Here is a 21,633-nt window from a genome sequence, read left to right as displayed (position 1 = left end):
GAGACACCAGAGAAAGCAGAACACAGTGAAAGTGAGTCCCGGCCCTGAATGGCAGTGGCAGAGCGAGGGCGGGCTGTAATCGGCCCAGCACTTGGGGATAAGGCCCGCTTCTGCCTAAGAACGTTCTGCTGCCCAAGGCTTGATTTCCCGGCTCTGCTAAGACAGTTTCCTTCGTTCGCCTGCACAGGTCCAGTTTCGACATGGAACCTTCTGTCTAAAAACAGGCCAAAGCACTCCCTCAAAAAAAGGTATGCAAACACCTAAGTGCTGAAGTTCTTCCTGCAGTACCCAGATTAGCAAGTGTCTGTTTTCTCACCTGGCGCCATCTCGAGTGGACTGCCCTGAACCGTGAGGTCAGAACCACTCCTGGGAGAAAGGGACCGCCCTTTCTGCGGTAAAGGCAGACACAAACTGAAGAATCACTTGATGAGAAAATAAACTTACAAGCCCTCGATGCCTTTCATCATAAAAAAAATAAGCCACTGAAAGCCCTGAAGGTTGACCTGGTGCCTTACTGCCTCCAAATCCCAGCTTGGAAGACCAGTTTACTTTGGAACTCAAATTATACTCCTCAGAAACGGCAGAAGTGTGCTTCCCTTCTAAGGTCCTCACCCCTCCCACAGTGCCCTGCCATGGAGGAATTCAGGACCTAGGGCCTATCCGCCTATCTCGGTCTCTCAAGGGGATTAGAAGGCGACGCCACCTCTCATCAGCCAAATTCAGTGACTCACGGCCAAGCGATGCCAGACACAAAGCACACTGCTCATGGGCTTACAGTGCTCTGTGCGCGGCAGCATGGTTGGCAGTGGGGGCTCTTCCTCACCTGTCTTCCTTCCAGAAGCCCGGACACGGAGCCTCTACCTTCCTGGCCTGTCGGTGCTGTTCCTTCGTTCTTCCTCTAAGAGGTCTCCAGCCTCTGTTCTTCCTTCTCTGCTCTCTCAGTCCAGACCTCACTTGAACCCCACAAATGGCCCATCACTGCCTACCTGAGAAAAAGGCTGAACCCCAAACCACATTCCTCTAGCCCTTGCAGCCGCTGCCTCCCTGCCCAGTCTGAGAGACTCAGGACCTAGCCCCCTGCCATTGTTTCTGGAGGGCAGTATTCTCTGCATTCTCTACACATCGCTATTACATATTATGTGCATCACATATTTGAACAATTATATATCTTGGGTTTTAAAGAGTCAATGTCCCTAAACCAAAAACTCCAACACTTAAGCAAATGGTAAGTAAATGAAAAAAAAAAAAAAAAAAGCATTATTTTTTTAAAAACCAGGAGTCATGAAAGCTACCACGGACATTTATTGAACTGACCTATATTTACTGCTTCATATTTTCATGTAATTTTCTTAAATATGAGCAACTCATTAAATTAAAAAATGTTCAGTTGAACACTGTCTCTATTTCTTTTTTACTGTATGTAGACATGCATGCGCGTGCGTGCACGCGCGCACGTGCACACACACACACACACACACACACACACACACATACATTCTCTCTCTCCAGCCTTAAGACAATGACTCTAATTTTTGGTTTAAAAGGAAGAGTTGTCAACCCCTGACATATCTTCTATGTTCTATATTCAGACCTTATTTTCCTCTTCCCCCTCCATTTAATCTTGGTCTGAAGTAGGTGATCAATATATCTCTTCTGGGTAAATGAATGAGCTATAAAGTTAAGCTCGTGTGTGGGAGAGAGTGGGGGCTACCACGGTAGGTACCCCTCATATACAAGCGGGACTGACTGTATATAACGGTACAGGACTCATTTAATCCTCGGCACAATCCCCACTCCACAGAGAAAGAAACTGAGGCCCAGAGAGAAGACCCTTGACCCAAGGCCACAATGGCCATAAGAAACAGAGTTGGAATCTCAACTCTGCGTCTGCGGGTCACTAAAGCTATACTTTCCCTCTGTTCCACGCTGGCTGCCTGTTATTTGACTTCTGGCAACTTCTAAAATTTGAACTTCTTGCAATCACTGTGAAGTACAAATATTCCAGCCAGCGAATAGTTTTCAAAACATCATGAGTTCTAAAAATTCCATGGACACTACATTCCAGTTGACCCTCTCCACTCCTCTCCTTCCCCGGACACTCACACACTTGAAGCCCAGATTCTCAATTGTTTATCTCCTGCCAAGGGAAGAAATGAAACACAGTAAGCCTACAGACAGACTAAATTCTACCAGAAACACAGATCCACGCAATAAACAAGCAGCCAAGAGAATGGGACTAGAACATACGGAAAACAGCCAGGCTGGTGGCCTACAGGCTAGATGCGATCACTGGACATGTTTTGTTTGGCTCATATGATGCTCAGAGAACATTTTAATTAGCTGCCAAAATCATAAGATCTCTGGGTTTTATAAGAAAATGAGAGTATGGGCGCGCTGGCCCTCACTCCCACCTGGCAATCACTAAGCGCTGCTGTGAGCCTGCTGCCCTGTGGATGAGGCTGGAACCTTCTGTGTTCCCACTGTCTTCACTGCTTCCTGCTGCCTCACCCTGTCCTCTTCACCCACATACTACACTTGCCTCGCCCCACTCCTGCGCACTGTCAGATTTATGCTACCAGATCTTGCATGAGAACCTCGGTGAGGCTCTATCAGACCAGCTTACAACTTCTAGGAGCCTAGAAAGTGAGGTGCTCAGGTTAGAGATACTTCTCACGCTGCGGGCCTCTCTAGCAGAGGCTGACGAGCCCTGCCCACATGCCTTGTACTCCCAGGATGCTGCAGTGCACTTCCAGCTGCCAGCGGCTGTATCCTGAGGGCATCTCTGTACCCAAGAGCATTTATACAAAACCACGTAGATCTCTCCTGCCATATACATGAGAGAGCAGAAGTACCGGGAATACAACTAGCCCCAGGAAACCTCAATTCTTGACTCTTGGGGAAAGGAGCATGAATCTCCCAGCTCCCTCACTCCTCCTAGAGCTGCCCTGCAAGCACAAACCCCACTGCTCACTGTGGCAGCTGGTTTCACAGCTCACTTTTCATTCACTGCCTCCCGCCTGTATCATATCACCTCCCCACCACTGTTTCACCTCCCTACTATATCACCTCACCACCACCCACCACCATTGTTTCTTCCATCTCCCAAACAAAGGAATTTCCCCAAATTCCTTGCCATCTGGGAGACCCAAACCAAGATGCCATCTCACACTGTATGGAAAAGTTGGGCCAGGGTGCCTGCACCCATTTTCCCCCCTTCTCTCCCAGCGTGGCCTCCTCCATCACTCTGTGGCAAGCGGCTGCATCTTCTTTGTAGCCCAAAGTCAGCTGGGAGCCCTCACACACCTGGCTTGAAGCTTATCCCTTCACATCCATGTCTGCATCCATGCAAGCCGTTAACAGTCAATACCATGAAGACGTACACATGACTCCAGCCCCTTCTTCGAGTTTTTCTCCCCCACCTACCCCTGGGCACATGAGGCATTCATGAGTGCACAAATCCAAAATGGGCTAAAAACAATACGGAATGAGGTGGGGAGGAGAGACTTCTGAGAATCTATGAGTGGAGACGGGCCTGTAACAGCAAGCATCAGATTTCTAAAATGTCCTGACATCTCCCTGCCACCAGATGTGTTACCGGCCCTTTGTTCTACCAGAACATGGGCAGCCCCTTTCCATCCGGCTGGGTCCTCCTCTCCTGCCCCTCCTCCTCTGCTCTCTTCTGTCCCCTCATTCCTGCTCCAGCCCAGGTCCCTCCTTCACCAGCCAAAGAAACGGACGCATCCCACCCACCCTAGTTCTGCAATGTAGGCATCAGCTGACTGACACCAGCTCCTTCCTTAGCACTTATCCAAGGATTCTGTCCAACACGGCACTAGCTACTGTAGTAAGGACTTGCTTCACCTTGTCATATCTATGCTTCAAACGACTCTGCAGCACCTCTGTAGAGCAGCTGGCACCTTGTGCTTTAACTGCTTACTCACACGCCTTTGGCCCCCACTAGGCTGTGAGCTCCCTGGGAACAGCGACGAGATCTTTGTGTCACCCTGTGGCTGGAACAGTCCCTGGCATGTGGCAGGGACCCAGTAACTGCTGTCCAAACAAATCCATGGCTGTTCCACAATAGCAAGAAGAGCCAAAGGCCTTTGTACCAAATGGCTCCATAGCAAGAAATTAAAACAAGGCTTTACCTTGACTCCAGGGCCACACAGCTGTACATCTGTACATCTGCAGGGACACCACTCTTATATTTCATGGAGGTGTCACCTACCAGGAACCCAGTGTGAATGGCGACTCTGGGGTTGTATGAGGCAGTGCTTATCTATTCTTCCTTATGCTCCTTTTTGACCATGCACCCCCACTTCCCTGCCTGCCCTGGGAGCTCCCTCTCACTCCTCCCACAGGGCACCCCAAGAATCATCACTCTAGTGAAGCTTTCCTGGTTCCTTGCCCAGCAGGCAACATGCGCACTGGGCCTGCCCCTCAGGACACCCAGCTGGCAGCCATTATACCCTGAGCTCTGGCTGGACAGCACACGCCAGCCAGCTGAATAGCCACCAACAAATTCAACCCTCTTTTATAATGTGTTTTCAAGTTAGTTTTATTTAGGAGAGAAAAAAGCCAGTATATGGTCCGTGTATACCCCATGCTTTTATCAGCAGCCTTCCCTCAAAAGAAAACACAATCCAGAATAAATCTATGAACGTGGCCTTGCATTAGAAGAAGATAGAAAAATCCATGCAGGGGGTATTCTGTATTCAGTCCTAGAAGCTAATATGTAATTGATTGTGTGATGACAGAGAAGGTAGGTAACTTTGGAGGCCTGGGCCTTGAGTTTCTCTGTAACTTTGGACAAGATAAATAACCACCCAACCATCCACCCAGTCAGCCATCCACCCACCTACCCACCCATCCACCCAGCCAGCCATTCACTCACTCACCCATCCACCCAACCTGTTATCCACTCACCTGCCCACTTACCCACTAGTCAGCAATCCCACCAACCTATCCATATAACCATCCACCCACTCGCCCACCCAGTCACCCAGCCGGTTATCCACCTACCCACCTATCTACCCACTCAGCCACCCACCCACCCACCCACCCGTCCATCCTGTGGACAGATCCTATGCAGCCAGGTGAGAAGCCTGCACAGGGGGTCCCTGAGCTGAGATTTAAGGGCAGAGTAGTTCATTGAACAAAAATGGGGGTGGGGGTGATTCCTGGGTAAAGGCAGCTTTGGTATTAAGTGGTGACTGATTGGAGTATGTGGGGCCATGGTGGGCCAGGGTCTGGGGAGGAAGGCAGGCAGGTAGGACCAGGCTCAGGACGGCCTCTCATGAAGAGCTGGGGAGTCTGAACTGCTTCCTGAAGGAAGTGAAGCAGAGGAGTCACAAAGTCAACTTTCTTCTCCAATCGTTACTGGTATAACTGAGATCACAGGATTATTTTTATTAAGCTTTGAAATTATGCATTTACCATGGCAATACTTTTTTTTACATTTGCTTACTCTTGTTAAGTATTCATAAAAATTGTTTTGCTTCATTCTATGTTTACGTGGCTGTGGTACACTTTTTATTCAACTACTTCTGCATTCTTGAGTGGCTTACCGGTAGATAACTACTTTTCATGAAGCTCTCATGGTGACTACAGCAGATGCAGCCAGCACCTCGCTCACATTCCCCAGAAGCAGCCAGAGTCCTGGTCACCTGCAGCCACACCCCTCCAGGTCAAAGGCTTCCAACATCTTTCTGCCTGAGTTGTTTCCTGGCCCCAGGGAGTGTGGGCCATACTTAGAGAAGGCTGGAAGTGCCAGAGTTCATGCCCAGGGTTCATGGCTGTGCATGATGAATAACAGGAGCCGGGGGGGGGGGGGATCAGTCCTCCAGGAGCTTCCTCACCCTGGAGGGGAATGGATCTGAAGTGTGTTATACACAGTCTCTCAGAGGGTCTGAGGAAGACAAGCCCAATGTGCCCACAGCCGTAACCTGCCTATAAATGCAGCTTTCCTGTCTTTCCTCTCTTCTCTGTCTAAATTCACTGCTGAGAAGCCCCCACCCCAAATAAACTACCTGTACCTACATCATTGTATCAGGGTATGCTTTTGGGGAAATTCAAACTAGAAGAGGTAATAGCCTATGAAGTCTCATATATCTGAGGATATCTTTATTTTGACTTCACAGTGGAGGGCAAGTTGGCTGTGTACACAATTTAAAATTCACAATGGAATATACTGTTCTAACTTTGGACATTAATGTGACAGAAAAGTCTGTAGAAACTAGTTTATTTGCTTTCTGCTAAGTGTTAACCTTTAAAATTAAAAATTTCATGAAACTATTTGTAGACATTATTATCATTATTATTATTATAACTATTATTATTTTGAGACAGACTGGACTCAAAATTACCAGGCTGGACTGCAGTGGTGTGATCTCTGCTCACTGCAAACTCCGCCTCCTGGGTTCAAGAGATTCTCCTGCCTCAGCCTCCCAAGTAGTTGGGACTACAGGCAGGCACCACCACACCAGCTAATTTTTGTATTTTTAATAGAGATGGGGTTTCACCATGTTGGCCAGGACGGTCTCTATCTCTTGACCTCATGATCCACCCACTTCAGCCTCCCAAAGTGCTGGGATTACAAGTATGAGCCACCACACCCGACTGACATTAAAATGTTTTAAATATTTTTTCCTGGTGTCTGCTGTACCCTTGTTAGGAAATGGAGACCCTCCTTTGCTGTCTAAGGAACGGCTTCTGTTCCAATTATTCTGGAACCATTTCTTTGCCATTCTCCAGTTTCCACCTTCCACAATATTGTCCTCACTGTCATCCTTTCACATTGCTTTGTTCTTTTTCTCCTGATTCTCAGAGCTTCTCAGAAATACCTCTGCATCATTCAATCAGCTTTCTGTTCTACCGATTCTGCTCTTTCCTGAATATAACATAATTTAATTCTGCCACTGATTTCCTGGTTTCACTGAAACATTTCTTTGCCCCATCCATAACATTTATCTTTGCTTGCCTCCCAGTCCACTCCATTTTCATACAGTCTATTGTTCTACTATCTGATCTTTCACTATGTTCATTTTTTTTCACTTTCATTAAGAACAAAAGTAGATGCTCTGTAAAATTTACTTTTTTCTTTATAATCTTTTTAAAAATTATGCATTCCCTCTGTATCTTAGTCATGCTTTTCTTAGTTTATGTGCTAGAATTGTTTCGCAGGCCCCTGTTGACCCTGTTAGGCCTGTGTGTTGTTAAACAGGTTGGGTGGGCTCTCCTGATGCTCCTCACTGGCTCCTGGGAGCTGTTAGAATCCTGCTCAGGACTGGGTGAGGCCATTTAGATCCCCTGTTTATAACCACGCAGCGTGGCTGGAGTCCCGAAGGGGAGTTTCTGTTTCTTCTCCCTTTCTTTTCCTGCCACCCTGAGGGTCATCTTGCCCATCTGCTTTTCTGGCTGGCCTTGCCTCCACAGCAGCTACGAGATGCCTCCGTGCTCCAACACCATTCTGGAGCTAACACCACATCCCAAAGAGCCCCAGACACCTCGTCGAGTTTCTGCCGAATTGAAACCTAGGGTTCCTCGTGCCAAAGGTTTCAAAGGTTGCCGGAATTTAATGGCAAAGACAGCAGAATGATGTGTTCCCACTTTTTTCCATGGCGAGCTAAAGTGGCCAGTGGCTTGTACTCGTGGCCTTCCCAGGCACATTAACTTTGACTTCCTAGAGCCTCCTTGTCCAGTATGCTTGGGAGGCTACTCACCACCCCACATCCCTGCAGTGGCCAATGACAATACAGGGGTAGAAAATGACGCTGTCCCCTACGGCTTCAAGGGGGGACAATTCTGCAGAGTGATTTATGCTCCAGGGCTTCCCCCACCTCTTCCCAGCCCATAAATCAGAAAAAGCCTAGCTTTGACCTGACAACACACCCCTCCCAGATCTTTCCCTGCCTGCCCCTGCTCCCTCGCCCCTCTCCTTCTGAGAGTGCTCCTCCAGTATATTACATTGGGCCTCATGCAGTGAGGAAGGGATGGGGACACGAATGCAAAAAGTCCCTGGCATATAGGAGGTGGTCAAAAACGTGACTTCACAACCCCTGAAAAGTTGTAGAGCTAAGGATACGATCATTTGCTGGTACTAACCTCTGCAAAAGACATTCACCACAATTTTGCTTAAAATAAAAACTGGGAATAATCTAAATACAGAATAAGAGGAAACGTTAGGTAAATCCATAATATATCCATATGGTAGATTATGCAATCTCAAAGCTAAAAAGAAAAACATGGTAAAGTGGGAGCAAAGCAAGATATAAGAGGCCACTGAGTTTATAAAATCACATGACTAAGTTCTGTATCGTGGGGTCAGCTCTGAACTTTCTTGCAGCTAATAAAGAGAATGAAGCCTACTCAGTCACGAGGTAAAAACAAGCCAAAATGCTCAGGCAAAACACAGCTATTTCTAAGTCTGAGGCTGAAAAGAAATTTCTCACATGGGTCCTGAGTGACAGAAATCTGTGTAATGTAATGACCTGGTCACCAACTACACCTTTTCAGTTACTGCAGAGAGGAGTTCCACGGGCCAAATCCCCAAGGAAGCCCCCCTCTCCCTGCCCACCGTCCCCACCTGCACAGGGAGATGGCATCACAGCACATGCGATTCTGTAAAAGATACTCTGTGTGTGGCCAGCGATACTTGAACCCAACAGATAACGTGGTTCTCTCTTGACTGGGCTTAATCCAGGGGTAATTTTTCGGGTGTAGAAAGTGGATGGAAAGTACACTCCTCCTGCAGTCCCTGGTTGCTTTTGTGGCCGCCCTCAACCCTTGAACTCCGGAAAGCTACAAAGCAGCAGGGAATCTGAGATGATTTCTTGGCAAGTTTTGGAGTGCCTCTACCGTAGGTGGCTCTGAGTATTTCAGCTGCCCCCTGAGCTGGGCAGGCCTGGCACACTCCTGTCAACACTGTGGAGCCCACAGAGTATGTGCCTGAACAAATGCCACTGACCTGCCCAGTGTGTGCCCAGTGCTCACTGGTGGGCAGGGGAAGCTTTTCCTCAGAAAGTGATTTTGGTTCTATTTTAACATAAAGAACAAGGCACTCCAGTTCAGTGCTGTAGATATTTAAAAGCTGCAAGCAGTGCCAGCTGAACAGTTGTAACAGTTAGAGCAACACCAGGTAGAGTGGAGTCAACTTCTGTCCACTTGCCCCCCTTGCTGTCTGTGGGGAGCCTGTTCCACCACCCCTGAGAGGTGAGCACCCAGGGCGGTTATGGGTGGGGAGCGCAGCAGCGCTGGACCTTGGAGTCATGTTTTCCAAACCTCACTTCATTCAAATTAATTTACTCTAAAAAAATCATTCAAATTTGTGGAAATAATTTAACTACCTCAATTCCCTCTAATATGTCAGGAAGGCCAGGCGCAGTAGCTCACAAAGTGCTGTAATCCCAGCACTCTGGGAGGCTCAGACAGGCTTGAGATCAGGATTTCGAGATCAGCCTAACCAATATGGCAGAACCCTATCTACCAAAAAAATACAAAAATTAGCCAGGTGCACACCTATACTCCCAGCTACTCGGAAGGCTGAGGTGGGAGGATCACTTGAACTCAGGAGGTGGAGGTTGCAGTGAGCCAAAATCATGCCGCTGCACTTCAACCTGGTGACAGAGCAAGACCCTGTCTCAAAAACAAACAAACAAACAAACAAAAAGAATAAATAAATGAATATGCCAAAGCATAGGGCAAAGCAGTGACCCTCTAGTGGAAACATCAAATACTCCATCCATGATAACCAGCACAACAAGCAGTGATCTGCACCTTACCTTCAAACTACAGGCCTAACAGTGGGATTCTCTAGAACATGTGTATTCTGCAGACAATGACTGTACCATCTCCAAGAAGGGGCTGGACGTAAAACCATAGGGAGAAGATTCGACGAGAGAAGGGATGGGAGACTGTGTAAATACAGACACTTCTCTGGCAATGTGTGAGTATTTACGGCGGCTTCTTTGGCCATACCAACATATTTTCTAAGTCCAGGAAAAAAGTTCTAATCATTTGAAATGATAGTCCACAGAAAGGATTAGCGCTTGTAGGATCATTGCATACTCCAGCCTATGATGAAAGTCGGAAAGTGCACAGGATGGAATGACCGCTCTTCACAGGGATGCCCTCCTTACCTTCTGCCACATGTTAATGAAGAAGAGCTCCCGGGAAACGTTGAAGGACACATTGGTGTCATAGGCGTCATCCCCGAGGTTGGAGATAGAGATGTTTAGGGAGATGTTCTTCACAGCCCCCAAAGCTAGATATAGGGTTTTCTCATCCATACTGTAAGAAAAAATAAACAGCAATGAATGCCCTGAGGCCTACACTAACATACCATGAGGCACAAGGGGTAGCTGAAGGTGCAGGGCAGCAACTGTGATCAGAACTACAAGTTCCAGGAGCCCCACTGATCAGCCACGTGTCCCTGGGCAATCAGTTCACTCTATGGGCCTCAGCTTCCTCATCTAAAACACAGGGTTTTACCTTGCCTAACTCACCAGACTGTTTAGAGGCCCACATGAAATCTTTTACATCAAACTTCAAAAACGATAAGGCATTTAATAACCTATTCGTGGGATTCATTTGGACATTAATTCATTTGGTTATTTTTGAGTGCCTTCCACATGCCAGCCACTACTCTATGTGCTAGGGAAGGGGTAGCAAAGAAAAAGAGAGTCCTCGCAACTTCAGGGAGACAGAAAACACACACACAGAAAGAAGCAAATATGTGTGTCACATTGTGATAAGAGCTGTAGAGAAAACTTACAAAGGGTCAGGAGGCTAGAAGCAGCCAGGCTTGCAAGGGAGGTGGGGTGCAATTTACAGTAAAGTGATCAGGGTAGCGATGAGGTGACCTCTCAGTACAAACCCAAAGAATGAAGGGAAGCAAGAAACACAGATATCTGGGGACTCGCAAAGAAGTCCCTGAGGTGGGTGTGTGCCTGGCACAAGCAGATATCAGCAAGGAGGCCAGTGTGGCTGGAGAGCAGTGAGGAAGAGAGCAGGAAGGAATGTGCTCAGAGGGGCCGAGGGACTGGGGGCAGCAGACCCCACAGGGCCTTGTGGGCCAGCACAGGACCTTGGTTTGACCCTGAGAAGCCCCTGCAGGGCTCTGAGCAGAGGAGCAGCATGACTTGACGTTCATATTTAAAGGAGGCTGACACTGACTTTGATGTGAACGGTCTGTGAAGTGGCCAGGAGAGGAGCAGGGGACCTGGTTACGAGGCTCTTATGACAATCCAGGTGTGAGAAGATGAACGTGAAGGCCAGGGTGGTAGCAGCTGTGGGGGTGAGAAGAGGTCATACTCTGGACACATTTCAAAGGCCATGCCAACAGATTTTTCTCATGGATTGGATGAAGGGTGTTAGGAAAGGAGGAGGCAAGGACTGCGCCAAGGATTTTGGATTCAATAACTAGAAGAGAAAAGCTGTCATTTATTGAGATGGGAAAGAGTGGGTCAATAGGTCCAGCAGAGAAAAACCAAACGCCTATTGGACTTAAAGGAAGTACTGACGCAGGTAGATGCATGATTCCGGAGTTGAAGGAAGGGTCTGGGCTAGAGATATATTTGGGACAAACTAGATACGATCACTAGGATATGAGCGTAGACAGAGATGAGGACTCACATTTAGGAGTTAAGATGAGGGGTCAGCCAAGAAGACTGGAAAAGCGTGGAAAACAGAGAGAGGGCATCCACATGGTCACAGACCGCATTTCTACCACCTGTCTACCAGTGCATCTTCAGCTCGCCTCCAGCCAGCCCGGAACAGCCCATCTAGCCATTCATCAGACCCCAGCAATTGTCCCTGTCATATCTTCACTAACTGTTCCTTCTCAAACGGATCATTTCCGTTAGCATGCAAATAGAGAAAGACTCCAAAGGGAGAAGGACAGTCTCAAGAAAGGAAGGATCAACTTTGTTCAACTGTCAGAACAATGGGAAGAACCAAAACTGATGGTTGGAATCAGCCTTCTGGAGGTCACTGGTGACCTGGATAAGAACTGCTGAAGTGGAGTGATAGGAGGAAAGCCTGACTGGAGAGAATTTCTGAGATGTAGTGGGAGAACAAATGGAAGCAATGGGAAAGACAACTATTTGGAGGAGTTTTTCTCTAAAGGGGAACACAGAAGTAGGCTGGCAGCTGGTGGGGGAAGTGGGCTCTTGCGAGTTTTTTGACATGTTTTATTAAGATGGGAATCATCATAGCATATTTGCATGCTAATGGGAATGATCCATCAGAGAAGGAACAATTAAGGAAAATATGACAGGGGACAGTTGCTGAGATCTGATTAACGATTCTTGGCTGTCTGGAGGTGAGCCACCTCGGCTGTCTGCAGGTGAGCCACCTCGGCTGTCTGCAGGTGAGCCACCTTGGCTGTCTGGAGGTGAGCCATCTTGACTGTCTGCAGGTGAGCTGTCTCGGCTGGCTGCTGTCTGGAGGTGAGCCGTCTCGGCTGGCTGCTGTCTGGAGGTGAGCCGTCTCGGCTGGCTGCTGTCTGGAGGTGAGCCGTCTTGGCTGTCTGGAGGTGAGCTGTCTCGGCTGTCTGGAGGTGAGCTGTCTTGGCTGTCTCGGTTGTCTGCAGGTGAGCTGTCTTGGCTGTCTCGGCTGTCTGCAGGTGAGCTGTCTTGGCTGTCTGCAGGTGAGCTGTCTCGGCTGGCTAGAGGTGAGCTGTCTTGGCTGTCTGGAGATGAGCTGTCTCGGCTGTCTGGAGATGAGCCGTCTCGGCTGTCTGCAGGTGAGCCGTCTTGGCTGTCTGGAGGTGAGCTGCCTTGGCTAGCTGCAGGTGAGCTGTCTCGGCTGTCTGGAGGTGAGCTGTCTCGGCTGTCTGGAGGTGAGCTGTCTCAGTTGTCTGGAGGTGAGCTGAAGATGCATTGGTAGATGGGTGGTAGAAGTATGCGGGAACTCCTCTGTGCCTGCCTCCATTTTGCAGTGAAATAGAAGTAGGGTCAAAGACTGGGAGTTGGAGGAGAAAGAGGGTAAATGTTTGAGGGGTGAGCAGATGGAAGGAAATGGGGTTCCAGGAGAGGGGTAAGTGAATGGGCTGAGGACAAGGACAGTGATAAGGCCGAGGCTGATGACAAAGAGGATGAAGATGGATGAAAGACTGAAGATTATGTGATGTGATCTTTCAACAAAATAAATCCATGTCAGTGGCCAGTTTTAATCGGACAGTTAATGGAAGACGAAATTAAGGACATAACAATTTGTATAATGAATAGTTGTTATTTTTGGCCACTCATTATCCTGACATCCTCAAGTTTTGGAGGAATCTCAAGATAGCTGGGAAGGGCACCTCAGCAGAAAGGGGCAGACCCTCTCTTTCCCCTCTTCTTGATCACTAGGGTGTGGGTACCTGTGATCCCGGGGTGAGCAAGTGGCAGTGATGTGGTAACAGATGCTCCCACCCAGGACTACAGAATTTGAGGCTGCACAGAGCCCCCAGGGATCATCTGAAGTAGCTACAGAGGAGTGGAGAGCCCAGAGGTGGCACCCTGGGCTAAGCCTTGCCTCCTCTGCTTCCCGCCTGTGTTTGTTCCCCAGACTTCTTGCCTATGCTCGGAACCACCCCATATCCTTTTAATAAATTCCTTTTCTGCTCAAATTAGCCTGCATATGTTTTTGTTGTTTGCGACCATTAATACAGCTTATACACCATGCAAAAGAAGAGAACTATTCGAAATCTCAGCAGGCCAAAATACTTTGAAATACTAATTTCTTGGGGGTGGATTCATCATTACTCATCCGTGAAGAGAGGACCTCACTCTCCTGCATGTCTGGCACATCAACAATAACAACATGTGCAATGAGAAACATGATGGCCTTGCTTTGGAAGCAAGGGCTCTGAGGATTCAAACAAGATGTGAAAAATTAAGAGTTGCAAATTCTTGAATGGCCTCCAATAAATTAAGGCCCTGATCTCAAGCTATTGTGGCAATTATTTATTATTGTTGGCCATTTTAATCCTAACCAGTTGATAGGCTATTTCTGTCCTTTTGTTTGCTTTTGTAAGATTAAAAGAATAAACCTCAGGCTTGAGTTATGAGAGCGTGCTAACCTAGCTTTATCTTGAGAAGGAACTGGTCGGGCATTCACAACTAGCCCTGACATCAGACAGTGTCCAAGGATTCCGTGGAATATTAGGCAGACAGACAGTGTAGATAAGCCCAGGACCACGGAGGAGTGACTGCCTCTTCATTCCAGTTTAGCTGTTCATGCGATCAGCCTCCTGTCCCTGTATGTAAAAGGTAAGGGGTCAGGCCAGGGACATCTAAACTTTGGCCAATCCCCAAACCTTGGGCCTCTGTCACTTGATCTCACAGCAAAGTCATTCCTGGGATTTCAAAGTCAACTGATTCAAACACAGCTCCGTGATTAAGGGAAGCCAGGCAACTTTCAGGGCAGAATGTGTACTCAGATTGTTTTTAGAGGAGCCTCAAAGCTGGGATTTCGTTCTTTCTCCAAAGCTAAAAAAAAAAAAACACCAAAAACGAACTTCGACTAAAACAGTACATCTCTGCTTCCAAACTTATTTTTAGAAATGAAATGAAAATGTGATTTACCAGCATGATGGTTGGTGCTGTCAAATATGTCATCTTTCTGAAACCTCACAACACTGTGAAAGGGTCTTGATATTAGGCCCGTATTAGAGATAGGAGGAAACTGAGATGCAGACAGAGAAGGTGCTGTGCTGTGTAAGAACCCAGCATCTCCTATGCCTTCAAAGCTCATTCCTCTCCACCATAACCCACATTCTGCAGCCCCCTGACTATCATGTCCCCAGGGGGTCTTTCCTGATCTCCCTGCCTGGGTGAAATAAATCCTCCCATTATGAGCACCCCCCACCCACATGTGCTACATCAATCCTTCATGGTACTTATTCAACTTGTGATTACACTTTTGTTTGTGGGGCTATTTGGTTAAGAATCTAAACCACAGGGGCAGGGACCCTTCTCTGGCTTTGCTTATCATTGAACTCCTAGTGACAGAGTTGTGCCTGGCACAAAATTTCTCAGGGAATAAAATTCCTTGAAGATCAGAAAGACTGTTCTTCAACAACTACGCACCGTGGAACACTCAGCATAAAAACCCTTTGCCTGACTGTTTTCATTTTTCAGCAGGACTGTCAGAGAGAGTGGTCCCTTCCAGCAGGTGTTCAGTGAACACTTGTTGAACGAACATCCATGACATACATCCCCATGACAGATCATCAGCTCCCCCTTCACATTTTACAGATGAAGAAGCTGAGCCCCAGAGAGGGGAACCCACCCAACTGAGGTCGCCCAGCTATGCAGGATCTGACCTGCAACTAGCAGCACGCCTCCTTTGGTATGAAGGCTGGCCCAGACATGGTTCTAACGTCAACTACATCTCAGTCAGGGAGGGCTTTGGCAAGAGAGTTTACTAACATCTGAAAGAAACAGGACTCCACAAAGACCAACCTCTCTGACAGTCCTGCTGAAAGATTAAAACAATCAGGCACAGAGTTTTTGTGCTGAGCATTCCATGGGTGCTAATTTATTGAAGAACAGTGTTTCTAATCTTCAAAAAATGTTATTCCCTGAGAAATTTCCCCATTAATTTTAATTTGCTTGTGCAGTCTTTTAACTGGATATTACTGTGTACATGGGCCGCTTTGCTGTGCTTTTACATGAAAATCATTAATAGTCAACATAAGATACAAACTGTACTGTTTCTATAAAGCTTATCCTACAGCACATACAGAGACTGTTGGAAACTTATTGCTCATTTGTTACTAAAATTTTGTACCCAAGTACGTCTTGTAGCAGCTGCGGTTTTTTTTTAACTGTGTTATTGGGTTTGTATGTAAGGTTAGCACCAATTCATTCACTACTCTCAATGGCAGACGTTACTGATGACATCTTGGCAGCTGCGCCAAGCCAGAAAATCTCTGTAGAACTTGTTCTCTGCCCTTATCACTGTACATTAGGATTACCATTCAAAGTTCCTTGGTGAGGAAAATGCAATACATTTCCGTATCAACCACATATGCCGAATCACTAAGGCTACTAAAGCAAAAATTTCCCCTTCTATCCAGATGATTTTTTGGATGATGCTTAATAATTTTCTGTTGGATCATTTAGATTTTCCTTAAGTCTTAGACATAAAATCCATGACCTTTTCTTTTGCTGCTATCATAAATCTGGCCTGAGTAAAGGCTAGTGCAAGTGTTAATCAAATACATCCAACTGTATTTGCATTAAAAAACTTATGACACCATCATTATTACTATTGGTATTGTATCTACCAACCACAGCCATATTTGACAACAATGACCAGGATAATAATGCAGGGCAGCCAAGTCTGTCCATCCGTCTTTTCGTCCACCCTTTACTCCTTCCTTCCCTTATTTCTCCTAGTCATTTACCCATCTGTTACTTTTTTAAAACTACTTTTTCCCAGTTCATGCCTATTAGGATGGCAATTATAAAAAAAAAAAAAAACCAGAAGAATGTGGAGAAACTGGAACCCTTGTGTACTGTTAGTAGGAATGTAAAACAGAGTGGCCACTTGGAAAACAATATGAAAATTTCTCAAAATAATTAAACGTAGAATTATCACATAACCCAACAATTCTACTTTGGGTATATCACCAAACTAACTGAAAGCAGTGACTCAAAGAGACATCTGTTCCCGCATGTTCATAGCAGCACTATTCACAGTAGCCGAGGGCAGACACAACCCAGAGTGTCCACGGACAGACAACTGGATAAACAAGATGTACTACACATATAATCGCTAGTTTTCTCATTCATGGAAATCATACCAAAAAGGACCCTATGACGCAGACTGTATTCTTCCTGGGAGCATTATCATAACTGGGGACAGCATGCCCTCAGCAAGGATTCAGCTTCCAAAAAATCAGATACATTCAATGGTCTCATAAAATCAACGATGAAAATTACACGTTAATAGCCCCTGCGATGTGAAATCACAAACAATGCTTCCCATTCTTAAAAAGGGCAAACATCATAAAATCAGACATGGAATTTAATAGGTGGAAGGGGACTCATTTAGATCATCATTTTGCAGACAAAGGCAGACAGTAAAATGACTTCCCCAAGGCCACTAGGCAAATAAGGGCAGAGCTGTAATCCCTGGTTCAGTGCTTCTAAGGCATATAAAAATGCAAATAAATAGTATACAATTTACATGAAACTTACTTGGCCATAAAATTGTAAATAAAATTTTGTTTATTTCCTTAGCATTTAGAATATTTTAGAATATTGGGAGAATATTTCGAATATAAGGTGTCATCTCTTTACAAACGCTATGGAGGTGCTTATTTTTTTCTCTTGACAATTTTCTTTGAAATTTATGGAAGCATTTGAAATGACTCCAGATGTCTTTAGCCACCCTCATGGGCAACCTCCTTTCTGGGTACTTTGTTGACAATATCAAAGCTTTTCAATTGTCCGAGTTTAAAATTACAAACATGAGTAAACTGTAAAACCACAATTGCTCATCTGGTCCTTCTATAAGGGATACAAGCATAAAATACCAAATAAACCAATTATAACACAAATAATTAAGGGACAGTGTTCATTAAGCCACAGGGAATGAGTGAGGACAGTCAGGCACCCCCTGAATGCACACTGGTAAATGAATTACCCAGGAAATAAACCATAAAGTTGTTAAGACCTGCCAAAGGAACAGGTGAAGATCAAGGGGAAGAGAAACTCAGGGGAAAGAAATCATGGTTGACTGAAGTTATTATGAGAAGCTCCTGGAGACAGGTAGCAATTGAGCCACATCTGAAAGAACGATCCTCAAATTACTTGCTTGTAAAATGCTCTGTCTATGGATGTGCAGAAAAACAGGGAGAACATTCCAGACAGAGAGAAAAATAAACATGATCAGAGGATGGAGGTGACCAGAAATAGTACGGAAAGGGGCAGGAGGAGGACATTCTTAGCAGAAAGATTAGCCAGAGGCAAGTAGAATGTATAAGGGCACATCCAGATTCCCATGGATCTTGAAGGTAAAGATTTGGTGTTGATCTTCTAGGCCAGTGAACTTAACCAAGTTTTCTTGAGTGACCAACTTAAGGTTTATCATTGCAAGTAATTTGTCAGTAATAAGGCACGAAAATGAAGGTATTAAAAATAGAGTCACCTACATAGGTGGTTCCTCCTGGGGTCTTATCACTGAAACCTGCACAGGCTGCAGTTTCATCTAGTCAGCATCCCCTTCTCTTTGCCAGAGAGCTTTCCTCTGCAGGCCAGGAAAGTGCCTGAGAATTAAGCCTCTGACATGCTCTGCAGCAGCCCTCAATGACTGATGGGAACTGTTGTATAATCACCCCAGCTCCCCTGACTACTGAGTGGGACAACTCTAGTTCATGCTCTAGAACGGTGCTGTCCCACATGGGAGCCACAGATCACATGTGGCATTCGAGTGCTTAAAATGTGGCTGGTCTGAATTAAGTTTAAAATACACATGAGCTTTCAAAGACAGCACACACACAAAGATGTAAAAATCTCCATAATTGTTTTAATATTGATTATATGCTCAAATAATTACTTTTGGGATATACTGCATTGAATAAAATTTGTTTCACCAGTTTCACTTTACTTAGAATATAATATGGTTGATTTGTGATAAATCTTTAATGATACATACTTGCTTATGTTACTACTTGTGAAGTAGAGGTTCAGGGAAAATTAATTTGGGCAAAAAGAAAAGTAGGTCATTTTTAAAAATCAGATAGGTCACATTTAACTCCTACAACTCGCTTGCTTATAAAATGCTTTAGTGAATATTGTGAAATGCTTAAAAAAAAAAAAAAGAGGCATATCATATGTGTGCTTTTCTTTCCCACCAAGTAATTTTCAGTGTTTCACCAAAATCTGATGTCCAAAGTTGTACGTTGTGCAAATGAACCTCATTTATTTATTTTTATTTATTTTTTTTGAGACGGAGTTTCACTTTTGTTGCCCAGGCTAGAGTGCAATGGCGCAATCTTGGCTCACTGCAACCTCCGCCTCCTGGGTTCAAGCGACTCTCCTGCCTCAGCCTCCCAAGTAGCTGGGACTATAGGCATGTGCCATCACGATTGCCTTTTTTTTTTTTTTTTTTCTCCCCAGTAGAGATGGGGTTTCACTGTGTTAGCCAGGATGGTCTCAATTTCCTGACCTCATGATCTGCCCGCCTTGGCCTCCCAAAGTGCTGGGATTACAGGCGTGAGCCACCATGCCCAGCCATGAACCTAATTTATTACCTATGATACGGTGGGAAAAAAGTAGCAAGCCACACAGATCTAGGGAATAAAGAATGGCCAGTGCAGGCTTCCCCAGATGCACAGCCAGGGACAGGTTTGAAAGCAAGTTGTTTATTCTGAAGGTGGTTCCACAAAACACCCGTAGGGAAGGTGTAGAGTAAGACACAAAAGGACAGGCAACCAGTAAAGGCAGCAATATCAAGCCAGTCAGCAATCTGAGCACCTGGAAATTAATCTTGCTGGGGAACTCTGGGAAACTGTGCAACACACGAGCAAAACAGAGCTATCCCATCAGTGGGATGAGGGAATATTTATGTGCCTACTCTAGTCAGTCATTGGTTGAAGGCTACCCCAGAGGCGAGGGGCTGCACATCTACTCCTAGCACCTCTGGCAAGCTACTTGGTGGGCAGAAAAAGCAAAGAGATATAGTTACTGGTAGCTGGGTACCAGCACATAAATGTGGAAGGGATGCAGCCAGCACCAATGGTTCCTGCTTCAGGGTCCTAAGTCAGCTTTCTGAATGGGAGAATGGTCCAGTGAGGCCTGTCAATGGCAGGAGACTAGATCAGTTCATCTGAGCATCTCTGAATTACAGGGGCCCAGGCTCCTTCTGGAAGGGACTCAAGGCTCTGGAGAACCCCTAACCAACCCTTGGGATCCACATTCTGCTCACTTTCCTTCTTGAGTAACTGTTACAAGGAGGCATCCCAGGTCCCATAGTCTCAATTTCTACTGAGGTGGCATAAGTCCCAGGCCTCACAATCCTGCCAAATGTGGGTGTGGGTGAACAAGCACACCCCTGGCCCCAGACTGACCATCAGTGGGTTGCACCAGGGGAGCTGTACCAGTTCTCTAAGGCTGGCAACTGTTCCTAAAGGTAGGTGTCTCATGCTGTGCAGGTTCTTAACTATTTTAAACACTGCCCCTGCCATAAACTGGTGTAACTTACGGGCAACACAAGTTATCACCCTAGCTGAATCTGAGGGGTGTATCTGAGTTTCCCCAGTGCAATTCACTTTGACTAGACCCACTAAAGACCAATTCAGGAAGATATACACGTCAGTAAGCACAAGTTCCTGAGCCTCTGTCTACAGGGCATGTACTCCCGTAAGAGGCTGCTCTCAGCTTCCCAACCTAGGAAGGCAGCTGCTATTGTACCTCCAAGGTACAAAAGCATTCATGCTGTTTTGTCCAGCATGTTGGCATGGTGTTTACTCCTCAGTCTCTGCTCACCTCTAAGGGACGAGAGCTTTTACTGTCAAGTTTACTGCTTCATCTGAGAGTTATTCCGAAGTCCCCTGGATTTGTTACAGGATTTGCATTCAAAGAGCCAGTCTGGGGGCCCCTCCTTCATGACACAGGCAACTACGCTTTAGTGAGCTATGCCAAACAATATAAAAACTCATTCTTTTTTTTTTTTTTTTTTTTTTTTTTTTTGAGACGGAGTTTCACTCTTGTTACCCAGGCTGGAGTGCAATGGCGCGATCTCGGCTCACCGCAACCTCCGCCTCCTGGGTTCAGGCAATTCTCCTGCCTCAGCCTCCTGAGTAGCTGGGGCTACAGGCACGCGCCACCATGCCCAGCTAATTTTTTTTTGTATTTTTAGTAGAGACGGGGTTTCACCATCTTGACCAGGATGGTCTCGATCTCTTGACCTCGTGATCCACGCGCCTCGGCCTCCCAAAGCGCTGGGATTACAGGCTTGAGCCACCGCGCCTGGCCTAAAAACTCATTCTTAAAACCACAGCGCTTCTATGTCTCCTAAGAACAATGCCACCAACATCAGCCTTTAGTGGTACCATGCCAGGGTAAATGCCTTCATGAAATCTGCAGACAAACAGTAGTAGTAGGAAGGCTAAGGCCATGTCCCAGGAAGCAAATAATAAAAATGATCTCTGTAATGGGGGTAGAAAAATATACCCATTTCATGAATATGTATTATGAGATCAAAGTTTAGAGATTCATGGACTTTCAAAGCTAAAAGGGGTCTCAGAATCAATCCATGACAGACCAACCTCATCCCCACTTTGCAAAGACATGGAGGACTAAATCAGGTAAGCAGCTTATTAACTTATTTAGTAACTAGTGGCAGTACCAGGATTCAAACCCACTATGCATTAGTCAGAGTCCACTCAGGAAAGCAGAACACATGCCAGGTAGTTCACAGAAGGGATTAAAATGGGGAACCAGATACAAAGGTGTGAGAAGAACCAAAAGAGGAAACAAGGTGAGATGAAGAAAAGGTGAGATCAGAAGCAGCGGCAGACACCCTCAGAGCTGGAGGGACAGGTGGAGGAGAGGCTGTGACTGGGACTGCCAAGAGGGAGCCTAGACCGTGGAGAAGCAGCTACTGCCAGAGAAGCTGCTAGAAGTGAGTGGGGATGGG

General features: G+C 46.2%; 1 protein-coding gene across 2 annotated transcripts in view; it reads right to left on the bottom strand.

Moving 5' to 3' along the window:
- The window catches only part of ITGA9 (integrin subunit alpha 9), a 372,517-nt gene that overhangs the window by 126,789 nt on the left and 224,095 nt on the right, over positions 1–21,633 (bottom strand). For both annotated transcript variants that reach the window (XM_074406027.1, XM_039462008.2), the window contains exon 18: positions 10,137–10,287. In XM_074406027.1, coding sequence (XP_074262128.1) covers positions 10,137–10,287 — 151 coding nt within the window. The remainder of the gene's footprint in view (positions 1–10,136; positions 10,288–21,633) is intronic.

The sequence above is a fragment of the Saimiri boliviensis genome, chromosome 9 (genome assembly GCF_048565385.1).
Source record: "Saimiri boliviensis isolate mSaiBol1 chromosome 9, mSaiBol1.pri, whole genome shotgun sequence".
Lineage (NCBI taxonomy): Eukaryota > Metazoa > Chordata > Mammalia > Primates > Cebidae > Saimiri > Saimiri boliviensis.
Note: the sequence above shows the minus strand (reverse complement) of the source record. Positions and strands in the feature narration are given on the sequence as shown.